At 37.6% G+C, this 21364-nt stretch overlaps 1 protein-coding gene across 10 annotated transcripts in view; it reads left to right on the top strand.

Annotated features, from left to right (window-relative positions):
• The window catches only part of NAV3 (neuron navigator 3), an 879706-nt gene that overhangs the window by 652900 nt on the left and 205442 nt on the right, over nucleotides 1-21364 (top strand). For 9 of the 10 annotated variants that reach the window (XM_043446408.1, XM_043446407.1, XM_043446415.1 and 6 more), the window contains 2 exons: nucleotides 14101-14169; nucleotides 17281-17420. In XM_043446408.1, coding sequence (XP_043302343.1) covers nucleotides 14101-14169; nucleotides 17281-17420 — 209 coding nt within the window. The remainder of the gene's footprint in view (nucleotides 1-14100; nucleotides 14170-17280; nucleotides 17421-21364) is intronic. The other variant, XM_043446413.1, reaches the window with a different exon arrangement.

Below are 21364 nucleotides of genomic sequence, written 5' to 3'. Positions count from 1 at the left end.
TGTGACCCAAGATGTGGTCTATCCTGGAGAATGTTCCATGTGCACTTGAGAAGAAGGTGTATTCTTCTGCATTTGGATGGAATGTCCTGAAGATATGAATGAGATTCATCTCATCTAATGTATCATTTAAGACTTGTGTTTCCTTATTAATTTTCTGTTTTGATGATCTGTCCATTGGTGTGAGTGGGATGTTAAAGTCTCCTACTATTATTGTGTTACTATCAATTTCTCCTTTTATGTCTGTTAGTGTTTGTCTTATGCATTGAGGTGCTTCTATGTTGGATGCACAGATATTTACAATTGTTATATCTTCCTCTTTGATTGATCCCTTGATCATTATGTAGTGTCCTTCCTTATCTCTTGTAATCTTCTTTATTTTAAGGTCTATTTTGTCTGATATGATGATTGCTACTCCAACTTTCTTTTGCTTCCCATTTGTACAAAATATATTTTTCCATCCTCTCACTTTCTGTCTATATGTGTCTTTAGGACTGAAGTGGGTTTCTTGTAGACAGCATATATATGGGTCTTGCTTTTGTATCCATTCAGCCAGTCTGTGACTTTTGGTTGGAGCATTTAATCCATTTACATTTAAAGTAATTGTTGATATATATGTTCCTCTTGCCATTTTCTTAATTGTTTGGGAGTGAATTTGTAGATCTTTTTTCTTCTCTTGTATTTCTTGACTATATAGTCTCTTTAACATTTGTTGTATAGCTAGTTGGTGGTACTGAATTCTGTAAACTTTAGCTTGTCTGAAAAGCTTTTGATTTCTCCATCAATTTTGAATGAGATCCTTGCCAGGTACAGTAATCTTGATTGTAGATTTTTCCCTTTCAGTACTTTAAATATGTCCTGCCATTCCCTTCTGGCCTGCAGAGTTTCTGCTGAAAGATGAGCTGTTAAGTGTATGGGTTTTCCCTGGTATGTTGCTTGTTGCTTCTCCCTTGCTGCTTTTACTATTCTTTCTTTGTGTTTCATCTTTGTTAGTTTGATCAGCATGTGCCTTGGCCTGTTTCTCCTTGGGCTTATCCTGTATGGGACTCTCTGTGCCTCTTGTGACTGTGTGTCTCTTTGTGAACTTGGTTGACTATTTCCTTTTCCTTGTTGGGGAAAGTTTCAATTATAATCTCTTCAAAAATTTTCTCATACCCTTTCTTTTTCTCTTCTTCTTCTGGGGCCCCTATAATTCAAATGTTGGTGCGTTTGGTATTGTCCCAGAGGTCTCTGAGACTGTCCTCAGTTCTTTTCATTCTTTTTACTTTATTCTGCTCTTCAGAAGTTATTTCCATCATTTTATCTTCCAGCTCACTGATTTGTTCTTCTGCTTCAGATATTCTGCTATTGATTCCTTTTAGAGCATTTTTAATTTCAGGAATTGTGTTGTCTCTGTATGTTTATTCTTTAACTCTTCTAGGTCTTTGTTAATTGTTTCTTGCATTTTCTCCATTTTGGTTCCAAGGTTTTTGATCACCTTTACTATCATTATTCTGAATTTTTTTCAGGCAGTTTGCCTGTTTCCTCTTCATTTATTTGGACTTCTGTGTTTCTAGTTTGTTCCTTCGTTTGTGTGGTATTTCTCTGCCTTTTCGTTATTTTTTTTAACTTACTGTGTTTGAGTTCTCCTTTTTTCCCAGGCTTCAAGGTTGAATTCTTTCTTCCTTTTGGTTTCTGCCCTCCTAAGGTTTGTCCAGTGGTTGGTGTAAGCTATATATATGATGAGATTTGTGCTGAGTTTTTTTTTTTCCCCCTTCTCATGGGCAAAGCTGAGTGAGGTGGTATCCTGTCTGCTGATAACTGGGCTTGTATTTCTGTTTTTTTGTTGTTGTTGTTTGGATGACAACCAGTGTCTCAAACTTTATCAGAGGCAGTGGGGCCAACAGCCAGTATCAGGACCTCAGAGCTTGGCTTTTCCAATTTTCTGATGTTTCACCTCCCTGGGTGAAGAGTGAGGTCAGGAGAGACAAGGCTTTTAAGGCTGCCTGCAGTAAATGTGGTTGGTAGGTATGGTCGCTGTGTGAAATGAAACCATCTCCTGCCATACCAACAAACAGGAAATGACATCCCTCAGTGATTTCTGGCCTCCAAATGTGAATGAGGGCTCCCAAAACTGCAACCCAGCAGATGCTTCCACCCCGCACGGTGAATCCTGAGGAGCCCAAGATCCCACTTCTTAATGACAGGAGTACCAAGCAATTGATTATAGCTCTGGGTTTAAATTGTCACAAGGTTTGATGATAGGATAGAGAACGAGGCAGAGGTCAATTTATGGGTCTCTGGATGCTCTGTCTGGGAGCTGACTGTTCTTTCTTCAAGGTGTAGGGAGTCGCTTTGGGAATCTTATAACAGAGGAAAGATGATGCTATTTATCAATTGGGAACTTGACCTTGATGACAACGTAGAGAAAAGAGAGGAGAGGAGTCAGAGGGACACGAGTTTGAACAGTTTAATGCTAGTAGGCGTGAGAGCAGGATGCAGAAAATGTATTTGGGCTGTTTGGAGATAAGGGCCAAAAAAGTCATCATGTTTCTAGTTTTGCTGGCTCATTGCTGATGATGTGTTTTAATAAGGAAAAAAGATAATAATGCTGTGGTAGAAACACATGAGAAGGAGATGCAGAGAAGGAAGTTTAGCTTTGGCCTTTATGAGTTTGATATGTCACTGGGACTTGTAGATGGTGATATCTAATATGAGGCTCTGGAGCCCAGGAGAAAGGTCAGGGCCAGATATACGGACCTCGGAACATTGATTTAGCAATGGTTTGTTGGTTGAAACAATAAAAACGGAAGAGATTACTTAGAAAGAGAGTATCATGCTCTTCCATTGCTGTAAAGAAAATGAGGTCTCAGAACAAAATCTGGAGACAGCAAAGGTTTATTGGTCAAGTAAGCAAACAAGAGAATGTTTCTTTTGTTTGTTTTGCAATGTATTTAGAATTGTGAGAGCCCATTAGCTACCTTCTTAAAGGCAAATCATTTTTGTTGTTGTTTCTTAGGCATGTTATCTTTGTCTTTCTAATTAGTTGTGGAATTTTGAGTACAAATCTAACACAAAACTGTGGTTGAATGTTAAAGCAAATGTATTGTAGCATTAAACATAGCAAAACTATATTTTCATCTAATGACATATCACAAAATAAAACATTTATGAAATTTATGTATTTGAGATACTTTGAGGATTAAATACAGTGCTGAGAATTATAGATTCTGGAAGGCTTACCCTCTGCATGTTGTGATGGGAATGGTGGTTCTTGGATGCCCTATTGGGATAGTTTCTGATGATTCTTTATAATATTAGGACCTATAGCGCTGGCTATTGTTGAGTTTAGGAAACAAAAAGAGTGAGTGGTATCCAGGGAGGTTTGAAGGGGATTAAGACAACTGTATTTGCTTACAAGAAACCATGGTCTCAAAGTAATTATAAACCTGGAGACTGAGAGCCAGAGTTAAAGCTCATGCACTGGCCTGGGTAGTCCATGCTCATTGGTCTTAGAGTAAGAATGTAGTAACATTGAAAGTGATAGGTGGGACCAAAGAATGTGGTGTTGAGACTAATACCAAGCACAGGAGGGCAGGGTAATTATAAGAACATAGGAAGTTATATTGTACTGAATTCACCAGACTATTTATAGAGCCTCACATGGGGGCTTGGTGAGTCCAGGGACTTCCAAACATTCGTCTGAATTCCACTGAATTGTCTTTTCAACTGTTGCAGCACTTATTTCTACCAGCCACCTTTCTGAGTGATTTACAGTTTAATCCTTATAAAAGCCATGAGGTAGGTAACATTGTCACCCTTATTGAACCCACGGGGACACAGGCACAGAGAACAGCTGAGCTGAGATTCAGGTAGAGCCTTCTAGAGACTGTGCTATTAACTGATACATTATAATAGGTCTTTACTACTGGCATTTCATTTTAGTAATTCACAGAGAGTAAATACTTGAATGTGTCACTTTTTGCACACTTGCCTAGTACTTTTGGGTTTCTCCTTCCAAGCTTGAAGTCAATTCAGTTTCCATTAAATATCAAGTTATGTTTTTAGGGAGGGATTTGAATTAAAATACCTGGCCTTAAGGGTTATGCTTCTCTGAGTGAAGTTGTCATCCCCGCATGCCTAAACCTAATTTTCCATATTGAAACTTTGTGGTCAGAACAATGCTGATGCTTTGTCAGTGGCCAATAAAAGTGTTTTTAATGGTTTATTAATTGGTGGATAATATCAATCAATATATGCTTATTAGAATAAGCGGAACACAAAACAAAATTAAATTTCTCAATATCTATGTGCATCTCCCACTTTAAATACTGTAGGGGTATGAAGTCAATGTCTTCTTTATTTATTGATTCACTCAATATCCAAAAGTCTTGTGTGCTTTATAAAAGAGCTATTATAATAGGATCATGAAGCGATCTTTCTCTCTGCTGTGAAAGTGGATTTACCCACCTGTGAATATCCATCTTTCTAGTATTTCCTGTTATTTATTCACCCTTTGACTAATGACATAAGTTACAAGTAGAGTCTTCTTTTTTTTTTTCCTCTCTTTTTAACTGTATCAAGGATGTTAAATCTCTTCTGTCTGCTCTTATGTAACTGTATGACACAGCTCTTATATAACTGTATGACACAGCCATGATCCAGGAGCCATCTTAGATTTTTTCCTTCAGTTCCTGTGTCTATGATTATAACTTATCTCAGTCATCATTTTTTCTCACTACCTGTGCCTCTGCCTCCATTTAGGCGCTCATCAAATCTTTCCTGAGCAGTAGCAGTGATTTCTCATGCTGTCTGGTTCCAAGCTTACTAAATACCCCAACCTCTTTTGTCCCCCAATTTCTTCATTACATATTGAAGAAAAGGATCTCACTAATGTGGAAGTTTATTATTTATTCTACAATTTAAACTTTTTGGTATGCGATGCTATATTCAGGACAGAGTCTCAATTTGTTAGTAAGTTGCTGTTCCTCTCCAGGTTCCTGTCTGAATATTTAATTATCACACTAATTAAGCACCAATTAAGACAATTCAAATATTAACTGTCTCAAATGAGATTTATACAAGGCAGAGGAACCAGAAATCAAATTACCAATATCTGTTCTATCATAGAAAAAGCAACAGAATTCCAGAAAAACATCTGCTTTTGCTTCATTGTCTATGCTCAAGCCTTTGACTGTGTGGATCACAACAACTGTGGAAAGTTCTTAAGGAGATGGGAATACCAGACCATCTTACCTACTTCCTGAGAAACCTGTATGCGTGTCAAGAAGCAATAGGTAGAATCAGACATGAAACAACAGACTTGTTCCAGATTGACAAAAGTGTATGTCACAGCTATATATTGTCACCCTACTTATTCAACTCCCATGTAAAGTACATCATGAGAAATGCCAGGCTGGATGAATCACAAGCTAGAATTAAGATTGCCAGAAGAAATATCAATAACCTCAGATATGCAGATGATACCACCCTAATGGCAGAAAGGAAAGAGGAACTAAAGAGCCTCTTGATGAAGGTGAAAGAGGAGAGTGAAAAAGCTGGCTTAAAACTCAGCATTCAAATAAGGAATATCATGACATCTGTTCCCATTATTTCATGGCAAATAGATGGGGAAAAATGGAAAGAGTGACAGACCTAATTTTGTTTGTCTCCAAAATCACTGCAGATGGTGACTGCAGCCATGAAATTAAAAGATATTTGCTCCTTGGAAGAAAAGCTAAGACAAACCTAGACAACGTATTAAAAAGCAGAGACATTCCTTTGCCAACAAAGGTCCGTATAGTCAAAGATATGGTTTTTCCAGTAGTCATGTATGGATGTGAAATTTGGGCCATAATATTGGACTGAGCGCCAGAGAATTGATGCTCTCAGATTGTGGTGCTGGAGAAGACTCCTGAGAGTCCCTAGGAGAGCAAGGAGATCCAACCAGTCCATCCTAAAAAGGAAATCAACCCTGACTATTCACTGGAAAGACTGATGCTGAAGCTGAAGTTCCAGTACTTTAGCCAACTGATGCAAAAAGCTGACTCTTTGGAAAAAACCCTGATGCTGGGAAAGATAGAGGGCAGGAGGAGGACGGGATGACAGAGGATAAGATGATTGGATGGCATCATCAACTCAATGGACATGAATTTGACCAAACTCCAGGAGATAGTGAAGGATGAGGAAGCCTGGCATGCTGCAGTAAATGGGGTCACAGAGTTGGACATGACCGAGTGACTGAACACAACAAATGAGATATTCAGAAGCTTGATAGTAGCCAATGGAGATAAAGAGTAATAGATGTGTGATGTTCAGATGGTACACCTTGGTGATTTTTAAAAGATGCACATATCCTTTATATCTGGGTCCATTTTGATTTTTGAAGATGAAAGCTAACTAGTAAGATTACGTAATTTTTACTACTGCATGGAAGTTCACTGTTAGTATAATTACAACAGAAGTAGATTCTTCTACAAAAGTCCTGCACCGAACCACTCAAAATCTTCTTTATATTTTGATGAGAGCATAAAAGAGGGAATCAAGGAAGTTTTTACACTCATTCTAAGCCTTTTAATTAATATAAGCTGCTGGAATCCTGGCCAGAGGTTTTGAGGTTACCATAGTGCTCAGCAGAAAAAGTTCAAAAGTTCTGTGATTGATTGCTTAGTTATGTGTGTAATGAACAAGTGGCAAGTTATAAATAGTATGACTTATTTTCTAGTTCTTACTAAAAGGTGACTTAAAAATTTTAAATATAGTGTTTACTTGGGGGATTTTTGAGGAGAGCTGTCTGGATACTAAAAATACCTTACAATATAAGTTTCTTTTACTGCCTACTTCATCTTTCTACATAAAGTAATCTGTTGAATGAAATTATCTAATATTCTTTCTCTGAATGCTGAAAAGCATCTATTGGAAGTAGATGTATTTGACACTGGAAAAGATGATACCCTGAAGGAGATATTCACAAATCCAAAGGGCAATGAATTCATAGAAAAATAAGCATTAAAATATTGCCAGTTGTAATATGTAAATAAATAATATGTCATAGTAGAACACAGCATAGTTTATAGAATTCAACAAACATTTAAATTTCAGTACTATCATTTATAAGATGCATAACTTGTACAAGTGAGTTAATGTTTAAAGCCATCAATTTCACATGTTTCAGTGAGGAATAGAGCATTAACTTTGCAGGACTATTGTGGCTAACGTCACTTAATAAGGACACAATGAAGACGTGTTGTTTTCCCTCCTTTAGCGTAATTTTGATAATTCCATTCTTATAACAATTTCACTTGGTTATAAAATGGTTATATCATTACCATTGTTGGATACTGGAGTGAGTTGCCATGCCCTCCTCCAAGGGATCTTCCTGACCCAGGGATCGAACACACGTCTCTTATTCTCCCACATTTGGCAGGCATGTTCTCTACCACTAGGGCCACCTGGGAAGCCCATTGTTTGAATAATACTACTCCAGTATTCTTGCCTGGAGAATCCCATGGACGGAGGAGCCTGGTGGGCTCTAGTCCACCAGGTTGCAAAGAGTCGGACACCAATGAGTGACCTCACTTCACTTCAAACCCATGATAGGAACTGGGAATGCAGAAATGAACATACCATTAGCCTTGTCCTGGTGAACAATGCCATCTACTCAGGAGGCAGACATTTACCATGATAAATTTCCATATTAAGCAAACACTTAGAGATGAGTAAAGACCTGGGGACTCGTGGAGGACAAAAGTAACTCTACAGTACTTGAGAAATGCCTCAACAAGGAGGTGACATTTGAGTAGGATCTTAAAGTAGAAGCAAGATAGCATAATGTGGGGACAAGAAATAATGGTGTTCTAGCTTGAAGGAAGCCTCATGAGGAAATGCAGGGAGCTGGGAGAAGAAGCCCCAGGCCATGGCTGAGGTCTGGTGACAGGGGAGAACGTGGGGTGGAGGATGTGCCAAGGAGAGGAAGCTGTAGGAAAGTCTGAGGAGACACACAGAAGCACTCTGTAAACCAGACCACAGAATTTGGACTCTGTCCTGCAGACAGTGGGGAGTCAACAGCAAGTTCAAAGAAAAATACTGACATCTATTCTTTCTTGGGAATGTTGGTTCTGTTGACTCTGAGAAGAATGAATTAGACTAGCTGTGAAAAAAAAGACTGATAACAAAGTGACTAGTCACCCGAGTCATCATTAGAATCCATGAGCGGGATGGCACAGGGGGAAGAATGGAGTGGGTCATGATCAGGAGGAAGCTCTTTGTTCAATGGAAAAAAGTATTTGACACTAAATTTAAACAGTAACAGCAAAGAGAAAGAGGACGATTTGGAAGAAGAGTGAGTTGAGGTTGGAACATATGGGGAATATCTGGGAGAAATCTATTAATAGCTGCTAGATCCAGGTAGATTATCTAGGAGATAATGAGATATTTTAGAAAAAAGGCTGACTGTAGAATTGAGATTGGATTATAAAATAGAGATTTAATATAAATAATGGAGGGGTAGACTAGCTGATGCCTAGGATTATGATTTTGAAAATATTCATGGTCATAGTACTAAATTTAGAAGATGAGTGTGGTGAGTGAACCTGAGTCTGGGAAGGAAGAGGAGGAGCAGCTCAAGAGAGAGCTGTTGTGTTGAGAAAGCTAAGGGACCTGATGCATGCTCAGTCCTTCAGCCATGTCCAACTCTTTGCGACCTTGTGGGCTGTAGCCCACCAGGATCCTCTGTCCATGGGATTCTCCAGTCAAGAATACTGGAGTGGGTGGCCATGCCCTCCTCCAGGGGATCTTCCTGACCCAGGGATTGAACCCATCTCCCATGGACTGAGGTAGGCTACAGGCTGTGTCTTCTGCATTGATGAACCTGCATTCAGGCAGGTTCCTTACCACTGGTGCCACCTGGAAAGTCCAATTATGTATAGGAATCCTGTTAAAATGAAGATTCAGAGTCAGTAGATTTGGGAACAGACCAGTATTTCTAACAAGGTCCATCCGACTCTTTGTGACTCCATGGACTATACAGTCTATGGAATTCTCCAGACCAGAATACTGGAGTCTGCCATTCCCTTCTCCAGGGGATCTTCCCAACTTGGGTTTGAACCCAGGTATCCTGCATTGCAGGCAGATTACCAGATGAACCACCAAGGAAGCCTCTCAGTTCAGTCGCTTAGTCGTGTCCGACTCTTTGTGACCCCATGAACTGCAGCACCCCAGGCCTCCCTGTCCATCACCAACTCCCTTACTCAAACTCATGTCCATCGAGTCGGTGATGCCATCCAGTCATCTCATCCTCTGTCATCCCCTTCTCCTCCTGCCCTCAATCCCTCCCAGCATCAGGGTCTTTTCCAATGAGTCAACTTTTCGCATGAGGTGGCCAAAGTACTGGAGTTTCAGCTTCAGCATCAGTCCTTCTAATGAACACCCAGGACTGATCTCCTTTAGGATGGACTGGTTGGATGTCCTTGCAGTCCAAGGGACTCTCAAGAGTCTTCTCCAACACCACAGTTCAAAAGCATCAATTCTTCAGCCCTCAGCTTTCTTCACAGTCCAACTCTCACATCCATACATGACCACTGGAAAAACCATAGCCTTGACTAGACGGACCTTTGTTGGCAAAGTAATGTCTCTGCTTTTTAATATGCTATCTAGGTTGGTCATAACTTTCCTTCCAAGGAGTAAGCCTCTTTTAATTTCATGGCTGCAGTCACCATCTGCAGTGATTTTGGAACCCAAAAAAATAAAGTCTGACACTGTTTCCACTGTTTCCCCATCTGTTTCCCATGAGGTGATGGGACCAGATGCCATGATCTTCGTTTTCTGAATGTTGAGCTTTAAGCCAACTTTTTCACTCTCCTCTTTCACTTCCATCAAGAGGCTTTTTAGTTCCTCTTCACTTTCTGCCATAAGGGTGGTGTCATCTGCATATCTGAGGTTATTGACATTTCTCCCGGCAATCTTGATTCCAGCTTGTGCTTCCTCCAGCCCAGCGTTTCTCATGATGTACTCCGCATATAAGTTAAATAAGCAGGGTGACAATATACAGCCTTGATGTTCTCCTTTTCCTATTTGGAACCAGTCTGTTGTTCCATGTCCAGTTCTAACTGTTGCTTCCTGACCTGCATACAGGTTTCTCAAGAGGCAGGTCAGGTAGTCTGGTATTCCCATCTCTTTCAGAATTTTCCACAGTTTGTTGTGACCCACACAGTCGAAGGCTTTGGCGTAGTCAATAAAGCAGGTCAAATCATGCCAGTTCTGCTCCTCTGTGGACAACACTTTGAGTAGTGAGACTCTGGTGGTTAATAAAAATAGGTAATCAAAATTCAGGATCTGTTTACTTTGAGAAGCATTCTTTCTTTATAAATATATGGATATTGCAATTCCGTGTGGAGATTTGTGCTGAAGCTGTTTTAGATAGTTCTGGCAGTTGGGATCCTTCTGTGTTTTGAATACCAGATGAATTTCATCCTTTGTTTAATTGGCTGTCTAGAAACTCCACCTCTTCCCTTCCATGTTAGAGGAAATAAAAAGCATTCCCTTGATATTCTACTTTATTATATAGATGAGCAGATGCTTCTTTAGTATAGGACTCACAGTGAGTTCTAAGTATTTTTTTGTTTTTCTTTTGTTTCTGATACCTTTTGCCATCCAAATTATTAACTAGAAGGAGTTTCCTTTGATAACATTTCTGGAAAAGAAGACACAATCTTCCATCCAGATGTCTGCAAATCCTTAGTTGACTGATGCTCTAACTCTTTTACCTCCCCTCACTTGCCTCAGAGCTGTGTCTACATGTCCCTTGTGTCTGTTTCATTAATAAATTGTTTTGACTGTGTCCACTCACCTACTTTGTTACTAGCCAGTTTGTAAATCTGAAACTAGGGAAATGGTATTACAAGCATTGTGAGAAAAAATATGTTTCTGCTGCACAGGGAGTCAGAGCCAGGTTAAAAAATAATCAAGAAAAATGAAGGGAACTAGAGTCGCTGTGGGAAGTGTTGAGGCTTGCGTTAGCATAGGAGACATGAAAATTGAAGGAGAACATAGATACAAATAAATTTGTAGAGGTCGAATCAGCATGGCAGGATACTGATTGTACATCTACAATAATTAAAAGGAAGAAAAAAAGGGAAGAGTTGACTCCTGAGGCTTCAAGTCCAGAGGGTTAAATAAAATGGTGATCTTGTGAACAGAAATCATGAAATGAAAGATAGGATCTGATTAGAACTTGGGAATTAAAAAAGAAAATGGTGATTTTGAGGTGGTAGTTGATTTTGAAGGTCATGGAAATGGGTGTCTTTTATTCATTTGATGTTGATCACTGGCAATATGGTGCAGATATTAATCCCAGCCTTCAATTATTAATTAACACCAGCAGGAAGCAGGGTTTAATCCCCGGGTGGTGAAGATCCCCTGAATAAGGGTATGGTTGCTGCTGCTTAGCTGTTTCAGTCATGTCTGACTCTGTGCGACCCTGTTGCCTGCCAGGCTCCTCTGTCCATGGGATTCTCTAGGCAAGAGTACTAGAGTGGATCGCCATGCCCTACTCCAGGGGGTCTTCCCGACCCAGGGATAGAACCTGGGTCTCCTGCATTGTAGGCAGAGTCTTTACCACTGAGCCACCAGGAAAGCCCAAGAGTATGGCTACCCACTCCAGTATTCGTGCCTGGAGAATTCCATGGACTGAGGTGCCATTCCATGGGGTTGCAAAGAGTTGGATATGACTGAGTGACTAACACTTTCACTTTCTGGTTTATTTTACCTGAAATCTTATGTAAGACTCAAATGAAAGAATGCATACAAGTGCTTGAGGAAAGATAGCATATGAAAAAGCATGTCTTTAAGAGGTGGATAATGGAAGAAGTGAAGGAAAGAGAAAATGATCAAGAATGATGGTGGGAAGATCAATTGAGTTTATCTAGTAGGACAGTCTATGAAAGAGAGTCAGAAAGGCAGAAGGAACAATATGGTCAAATTCAAAGATATTAGAATATGTTAAGAACTGAATCAGACTCTTGTGTTCTTCAAATAACAGTTTCACAATTGCAAGAAGAGAATAGAGCAGAAACCAAGTTTTAAAGAATGGAAGTAGGGTGGCTCAGTACAAAAATATAGGCAACTTGTAGAGTATTCTCTGATGTGCATGTGCTCAGTCATGTCCAACTCTTTGTGGCCCAATGGATTATAACCCACCAGCTCCTCTATCCATGGGATTTCCCAGGTGAAAATACGGGAACGGGTTGCCATTTCTTCCTCCATGGGATCTTCCTGACCCATGGACCAAACCTGCGTCTCCCGTGTTTCCTTCTTTGGCAGGTGGATTTGTTACTTTTAAGCCACCTAAGAAACCCTATATTCTCTGATAATGAGAAAACACGCATGGGCAATAAAATCAAATTGATTTTGGCCAAGTCAATTAACTTCTCTAGATTTTGCTGTTGGTTTCCACTTCCATAGTAGAAATTATGATACTTTATAAATCATTGAGGAAGGTATCAATGAGGTGGCCTCAACTCCCTTAGGGAATGTGCATTTTTTTTTTAATGGGCATCTCTCCTGCTAATATTTGTCTTTAATTTGGAAGGTACAGGATAGAAGACATCATGGTAAACCTTTAGGTAGTTCTCTTTTTCTCAGTTGACACATCCACAGAAGATTGTTTTTTCACTGCAGGTGCTTTAACATTTAACTTTTGAGTGAATGTCCCATCCCACTAGAACATTTTGTTTTTGTGTTTAAGCTGTCCTCTGACGTTGTGGTAGTCGAGGTGTAGTTTGGCCATTGTGGCCAGTTGTCTTTGTGGCCGGTGCCATTGGAATACAGAATGTACTCTCTGCAAATAAGAATATATCATGTATCCTCTTGAAAACAAGTGCCCTGAAAAGCTATCTCAGTATGAAGATGTATTTATTCCTCTCTAGCCAAGCAATTCTAAGGACCTACATGCTCCCACACCGCCTGCCTCTGTGGAGTTAGAGTTTACTTAGGAAACGTGTCACCATTTTAAGGACACCATTAATCACCATTTTGATTAAATGCCCTCTGCTTGGCAGCAAAGCAGTTGGCTGAAGAGCAGGGCTCCACACAACCCTTCTACCCTGATTCCAACACCCCCATGTTGTTCCTGTCTCCTTGAAGGCCTTGAAAACGGTGCATGTGCAACTGGCTTCATGTAGAGGCATCACAGTTCACCAACACGGTGATTCTCTACTCACACGTCAACCCATGACCATCACAGCGCAGGTGGAAATGTTTGGGTCCACTGAGTCTTACTATGTCCTCAGAACTCTAGTTTCAGAGCCATTAGGTAATTCAGAAATCAGTTCAAACTGAAGCACAGATGTTGATTTTGTTTATAAAGTATCACTGCTCTTCAAAACTCAGTTTCCATGATGCTCTTTGGTGTATTTTTGGCCAAAGATCGTGATTTAAAAAATCATTAAGAATTATAATTTAAGAATTCCCAGAAATTGTCCTCAACAGTTGTTCAGTCTGTTTTTGAAGAGTTTGACTCCATTTTAATCTCAATTTTTGCATGGCTCTTTCTCCGGAAAGGTATCTTTTATTAATCACTTCCTTTAAATGCTGTATCCAGGGCTAGAGATCAGCAATAACTTATTAGACAGAAACCAGATATTTTAACTTTTGGCATTCAAAATAGTATTTAGGTTAAAATTTTCTAATTAGAGGTCATAAAATAATGACTCACATTTCATACTTTTTGTCATTTGAATCTTTTTTTGAGAAAGAGATCTTGCTATGGTATAAGTCAAATTTTAGCTTTCCTGAAGTTTTCACCGCCATTTACAAAGGTTGAATTCTTTATAAGATGGAATATTACTACTTAAGAAGGCACTAATATTGTCACATAGCCATTATTTTACAGTCATTGACAACACACTTACTAAGGGGGTACACAGCATTAATTATTTCATAATATGTTCATAATCAAAGATCATGGTGTATATGTTACATTATCATAATTTTCTAATTTATTCTTTATGCATGTTTATACATGTTCCAATTGCATTTCATTAACTCATAGTTTTCTTGTAAGTTTGTACTTTCTTTCCATGTTCAAGGAATCTCTTTAATTCAATTTCTCTGTTTCTCCTCATACAGTCTGGCAGCCAGATATGCAACTCAGTCTAATCACAGTGGAATTGCAACCAGTCAAAAAAAGCCTACTAGGTCAGTTAATATCTCTAATTTATTGCTTATTAGTGATAATAAAGTAAATGCCCAGTGATATTTTGTCCTATCATTCTAAATTTTTTTCCAAAAATGACATACTTCTGGATGAAAAGGTTAGAGTACTGAATTTTTCCAAGTAGATGTCCACATGACTTCTTGAGGATGAGCTTGTTGTGTCAAATTATGAAATGGATCTTGAGTTCCTCTAACTTAGTTTTGTTATACATAGTGCTATGACTGGGCTAAAATCTAGGTTCTAGGCTTAGAGAAAATCAAGGAAAAAATTACTTTGAAGACCCTCTTCTTTCTAGAAGTAAAACTTCTTTCTGGAAGTAAAACAAGATTATGATTGCTTTTTGAAATGGCCTTGCATTGATAATTGCACATTGTGAAGCAGCACTGAGACACATTGGAAGATTTTTGGAGGGCAGTTAGCACCAGGTCAGCCTGGGTCATTCTTTTATCTTTAGCACTTTAAATTTTTTCTTCTTTATGAAATGCGTATTTTAAAGTCAGTGTAGTATAATAAATGACAGTGCATTACATACTTTTTGGAAAATCAATAGTATATAAAATGTGTGACAGTTGATCTTTTTTTAATGTTAATGATGGCACAGCTAAGTGAGGCCACAGCAAATGTGTTTTGCCCCCTGAGTAAGATGTAGTTATTTGTGCCACCTCACTCACTGGGAGAGTGTCTCACTGGTGATTAACCAGTCACTACTCAATCATGAGTCATATTATGCAGTGTTTGACCACAAGGACCTCTGATGGTGCCTTGACATGAAATATTTTCCCCTTGCCTTGGTTTTCTAACTTATGCTCATTTCCATAGTAATTAAATGGATTCTGAATAGGCAAATTGAGAGGGTATTTAATGAAAAATCAGAAGAAATGAGATATGTTAGGATATGGAAAGAACAGAGACCTACCATGTTCAGTAAGCATTCTTTATTACTACTTCTAAGATTTATGAATGTAAAATGTATTTTAAGTACTTTTCAATTTAATAGAACATCTCTCTCTTTTTTTTTTTTGGCTTCATTCTCATTTCTCTTTTTATTACTTTGATGAATGATCTGGAGCTCTGGCTGACTGTCAAATTAGGGTAATGAGAAGAGCAAATGGATTTTTTAATTTGTTTTAATTTGTTCTTCTGAGAACTAAAGATCACTTGGCTCCATGGGTCACAGTCAAGATTAAAATGCAATTTAATTGCTTTCTAGAAACACATCAAGTTTCATTGCAATCAGGGCAAATTTTGTAACAAAATCTGTTTATAAATGTGAGTTTGGACTGAACTTTCTAAGTCTGTGGCTGAGTCTACAGGACTAGTTCTCATTTTTATTGTGATTGGGACATTCAGCCAAATTAATTAATTGAGTTCTTTCTACATAGTGCAATCCCTGGTCTCCAAAATTCCTGGTGTCTGTGGTTATTGTGCTAGACTTACACATCCTGCAGATCCATTTGAGCAGAAGTTAAATGCTGGAGTCATTTGGAAAAGATTCTAATCTTATTATGACACAACCTCTAATTAGCAAAATAGCTGAAGGAACTATTAACAGCCATATGTATTTAAACTCCAAAATACAGTCAACATTTTGAAGCTATTAACTATTCCAAGATATCAGCATTTCTGTTTTCAGGCTGGTGTGTGTGTTTTCCTGATGTACTTCCTTTTTGCTATACCTGTTACTATTTTAAAACATTTATAGTATACATTTAAGAGTTTGATTTCCTAATGATCTGTGGAGATAGTATGTCAGGTAGTGTAATAAGGTGAGTTAAATTTTGAATATGGTAGCACATGATTGTGAATTTGTAATATGTTGGGTACCAGTATAACAGATATAAACATTCTTTTACTTTAAACCTTTTCTAAAGGATAACAGTTAAAAAAAATAAATTGCTACCTTTATAAGTTCTAGATTATTTTTCTTATTTTTCTCTTAAAATAGAGTTTTTAGAGCAGTACACAGTGACATTCTCATGGTGGCAGCAAAAACTAGCAAAGACGCTGGCAGTGCTCAGCGTCATGTTTCAAAACGTGTCTAGAATACCAATGCCCGTTCTTAATTTCTAGTTTTATGTGGATTGTTTATTATAAATATGCAATATACACTAAATAAAATATTGTAATTGCATATTTTAGGCACCATCCTTGAAATAACTGAATACTTGAAATTTTAATATGGGAACTGTTTAAACAGTGAAATAAATGATCCAAACTGGCTTTTAATTATAGTTCAAGTAAAACAACTTAAGTACGTTAACTCCTGTCAAGCTTTCCCTAATTTTAAGATAGTCTACATTATTTCCTCATGTCTTGTCCTTCATATAAGAAGAGCTGAAGCAACTATCCCTATGCATGTATTTTGAATTGTCATTCTACTAACAGATTTTTTTTTTATGAGACTTGCATCTTTTTTGTCACATGGCCTGTGTAATTATTAGCCACACTTGTGGGGTAACCAAGTAAAGTCCAGGTCTTTACTTTTGGCAAGCAAGTGAAAGTTTTTATGTGAGACAGGTGGGTCCAATATGAACAAACTCATGACCCTGGTTTCCACACCATGTTTTAGAGTAATTAACTAGCTCAGATATTCAGTAAGTGTTTGCTCTGTGCAGTTTATTATGTAACTTTATTCTTCTTGTTATTAACATACAAGTTCATTTAAAATACCGCCACCTAAGATAAAAACAAATGTCCCATACATTGAAAAATCTTAACAATAATTGCAGGCAGCTGCTTAATATCCTGAGAACATAATATTATTGTTTCCCTTGCTTTTCATATAATTGTTACAGCTCCTTTAAGCAAAGTTGTATTCATCACGCATGTGATAAGCATGAGTTTTTAGTTAGAATTACTTTATTTCTAATTGTCCTACATTTTTAATATACCTTGGAGGCAGATTACATCATATGAAACAAGACTTTTCTGGTGATTCTCAAATGTTGTATTTAGCAATTTGTCACTTAAACCAACAATTTTTGCTGAACTCCATAAATTATGATTTTCCCATTAACCCTTCCCTACCCAGAACCTCCTCTTCTCTTTTTGTAATGTACAATAATGATGTAATTTTTCTTGTACTATTTCAGGCTTCCAGGTCCCTCTAGGGTGCCAGCTGCAGGCAACAGCAGCAAGGTCCAGGGAGCCTCCAATTTAAATAGGAGAAGTCAGAGCTTTAACAGCATTGATAAAAACAAGCCTCCAAATTATGCAAATGGGAATGAAAAAGGTAAGTGTTCTCCCCTTACATCATAAAGGCACAAGTGTAACCTATGAGCCTCGTAAATTACATGCTAAATCTAGCGTGTAAGCGGTGTTACAGCATTTGGAGTGGAAATGTTATCAGTGGAATTTCTTATGTTTTCTAAGTGCATCCTCTTGCATTCCAGCTTTCTTCAGGACCTTTCTTATCTGGAGAATATTTTAAGGAAATGTAGTCATTTATATTAAAGCAGTTAGTGATATCCCCATGTTTAAAATCTGTTTCTCAAAGATTTCCTCCTGGATGCATGTAAATACCATTTTCTTTTGTCTTCTCATGTTTTGTGAACGTTTATTCTGAAGTCATGAACCTGTATAAAATGTCTTTGAATCCTTAGTTTTAGTTAACTAAATTAATTAAGTGCCCTAAGTGTTTGAGGAAATTGAGTTTGAAGCAATCAGAATTTAAGACATAATTATGAAGGATATTTAGTCTTTGGAAGCAGCAGGACAGATGAATATTATGACCTTAATTTTTCCTTTAAGAGACAAATTATTCAGGTTTGTTTTACTTTCTTGAAAGGGTATGTAATAGAAATATTCAACCACATACTAATCAGGAAGAAAGGACACAGAAGTGTGTTAAAGGCAGATTATATATTAACCATATGATACACAGTTCTCTGTAGTGTGCTCAGCGTGTGTTTAAAGAGGCCCTGGCTTGATGCATATCCCTGGGGAGCATGCATCCAAGTGGGAAGATGTGCAATTTACATCTAAACCATAAGAAAACCAAGAACCTCTGCTGTTGGAAGCACTGTGACCCTGGAGAGACTAGGCATGTTGCAAGATTTTGAGATAGTGTTTTCTAATCAATAAAACTTCTCTTTGTAGTATTTAACTCTCCATGCAACAGGAAATTCAATAGTGACGTGACTAGTATGCTTAGTGGTAGAACAGCTGACAAGTTTAGTTTGACTAATTCAACCAGGTCAAAAGTTTTTTGACTCTGATTAGAACATTTCCGATTGTTTCATATGGATGATCTGATGAGACTTCTTTTACTCAGAATTGACAGGGGTGATCTATGAATTATACACTTTATTGAAAATTTCTTACCCATTAAAACACAACCGGGCAGACTCTAAACCCCTATAAACAAAGCAGTGTAATATCCCTAGTTCTTGAGTTTAAATGGAAAAAGAAGAAAATAGTATGCATTTGGAAGTTAGGCTTTTGTCTTTAAACAATAAGATCTTTGATTTGAGAACCTAAGAAGTATTTCTGAAGAATTATACTTCTCCTGGACAATAATTTCTTATCACAAAAATATCTCCCCCTCGTTTTGTGACTTTTCTAAAAAGTGTCAAAGGCCTTTATGTGCTGTGAAATTCAAAGGGAAAGTAAACAGGCTTAGACCATATATGCCAAGTGGAATGCTCAGGTGTCCAATTTAGCTACATGATACTACAGTTACATAATATTTTTGTAAGAAATGACTAGTAACATTGGCAAAGAAACATGGAAATGCTTTAGATGACCTAACACTTTGATATAACAATGTATTTTTTCTGTCATTTAAAAGTGAAATACTTCTTAAATTTCTGGTATCTAAAAGTAAAAATCCAAAGATAGCCAAATACTCCTATTTTTCCATAGCCATTCAGCCTCTCTAAAAAGTAGCAGTATTTACAATAACCACAAGATGGAGACAGATGACATACATTATGTGGTTTTTGACCATAAGCAGATTTCCTCAGGTCGGTCTCAAGAGCAAAAGTTTTCCTGGTGAATTATATCCATTACTTTTAATTCCAACAAAGTAAAATTCCAAAACCTTTAAAGTAGATGATATCACACTCACAAATACTTATATTAAATGTAGGCATTAAATGGTCAATAATAAAGCTTAAATTGTATTATATAAAACAGGGCTTTCCTCATAGCTCAGTTGGTAAAGAATCCACCTGCAATGCAGGAGACCCTGGTTCGATTCCTGGGTTGGAAAGATCCACTGGAGAAGGGATATGCTATCCACTCCAGTATTCTTGGGCTTCCCTAGTGGCTCAGCTGGTAAAGAATCCACCTGCAATGTGGGAGACCTGGGTTTGATCCCTAGGTTGGGAAGATCCCCTGGAGAAGGGAAAGGATACCCACTCCAGTATTCTGGCCTGGAGAATTTGTTTTATACATTATGTGGCATTTTCTATTAACATGGAGATGCAACTTCATGTCAGTACTTACAATCTCATTTTTAAATTAATCATTGTATCATGCTATTTTCTATTGCCAAATGTGTGTGCGTGCTATCATCAGTTGTGCTCAACTCTGTGCAACCCTATAGACTGTAGCCCACCAGGAGTTTCTCCAGGCAAGAGATGGGATTCTCCAGGCAAGAATACTGGAGTGGGTTGCCATGCCTTTGTCCAGGGAATCTCGCTAATCCAGGGATTGAACCTGTGTCTCTTAGGCCTGCTGCGTTAGCAGGCAGGTTCTTTTCCACTAGTGCTACCTGGGAAGCCATATTGCCAAAATATTATCTTAAACTATAGAGCAAACAAAGCAAATATAAACATCACGTATGAAACAGTTCATAATTTATCCTTTAGACTGTTCCTGTGGTACATCTTTTTGGATAAGAATGTATTAAACCTTTTTGACATGGAGACGTTTTGTGGTAGGATAACATCTAAAAATAGTCTATCAGATATTAAGTTGATCTTTGTGACCAACTAGTTTGCATACATATCCTGGGCATGTCCACGTAAGGTGAAAGTTAAACAAGATTTTCAAAGATTACAGCATTACAATGACAGAATTCAGAAAGTACTGACTTGAGTATTCTAATTGCCATTTCTTTTTAGTTATTAGAAAGTATAATATTTATGTTTAATAAATATTTTGCTAGAAAAAAATAATCACACTATCTGTAATGTGCTCCCTGAATGCTTCTAAAAGAAAAATGTATTTTCTACTTTCCTTAAGTCTTAAATGATGAGTTATTTGAATCAATTTGGGAATCTCTAGAATTTGTAATAGATAGTAAAGACTTATTCACAATTAAAACAGTTTCACTTCTTATTTAAAAACAAAATTTTGAAAGCACAGTAGCTTCTCACACGTTTGGGATGATAAAAATAGCTTATTTGTTTCTTTAGGTAGATATACTCCTAAGTATTTTATTCTTTTTGTTGCAATGGTGAATGGTATTGTTTCTTTAATTTCTCTTTGTTTTTTCATTGTTAGTATATAGGAATGCAAGGGATTTCTGTGTGTTAATTTTATATCCTGCAACTTTACTATATTCATTGATTAGCTCTAGTAATTTTCTGGAAGAGGCTTTAGGGTTTTCTATGTAGAGGATCATGTCATCTGCAAACAGTGAGAGTTTCACTTCTTCTTTTCCTATCTGGATTCCTTTTACTTCTTTTTCTGCTCTGATTGCTGTGGCCAAAACTTCCAACACTATGTTGAATAGTAGTGGTGAGAGTGGGCACCCTTGTCTTGTTCCTGATTTCAGGGGAAATGCTTTCAATTTTTCACCATTGAGGGTGATGCTTGCTGTGGGTTTCTCATATATAGCTTTTATTATGTTGAGGTATGTTCCTTCTATTCCTGCTTTTTGGAGAGTTTTAATCATAAATCAGTGTTGAATTTTGTCAAAGGCTTTCTCTGCATCTATTGAGATAATCATATGATTTTTATCTTTCAATTTGTTAATGTGATGTATTACATTGATTGATTTGCGGATATTAAAGAATCCTTGCATTCCTGGGATAAAGCCCTTATTTGGAATTTTGTGACTTATCTAATAAAGGGAAATCAGTAGCGAATCACAAACCGCACTTCAAATGATACATCTAATATCATCTTAATAATAATACAAACCAAAAATAATGTGCTCCTTTCACCAACTGGATTAAAATATCAGTGAAAATGGCTATACATTAATTATCACTTGCAGAGAAGGCT

The sequence above is a fragment of the Cervus canadensis genome, chromosome 25 (genome assembly GCF_019320065.1).
Source record: "Cervus canadensis isolate Bull #8, Minnesota chromosome 25, ASM1932006v1, whole genome shotgun sequence".
In the NCBI taxonomy this organism is placed as follows: Eukaryota; Metazoa; Chordata; class Mammalia; order Artiodactyla; family Cervidae; genus Cervus; species Cervus canadensis.
The sequence above is the reverse complement of the archived record's forward strand: the minus strand, read 5'-3'. Positions and strand labels throughout refer to the sequence as shown.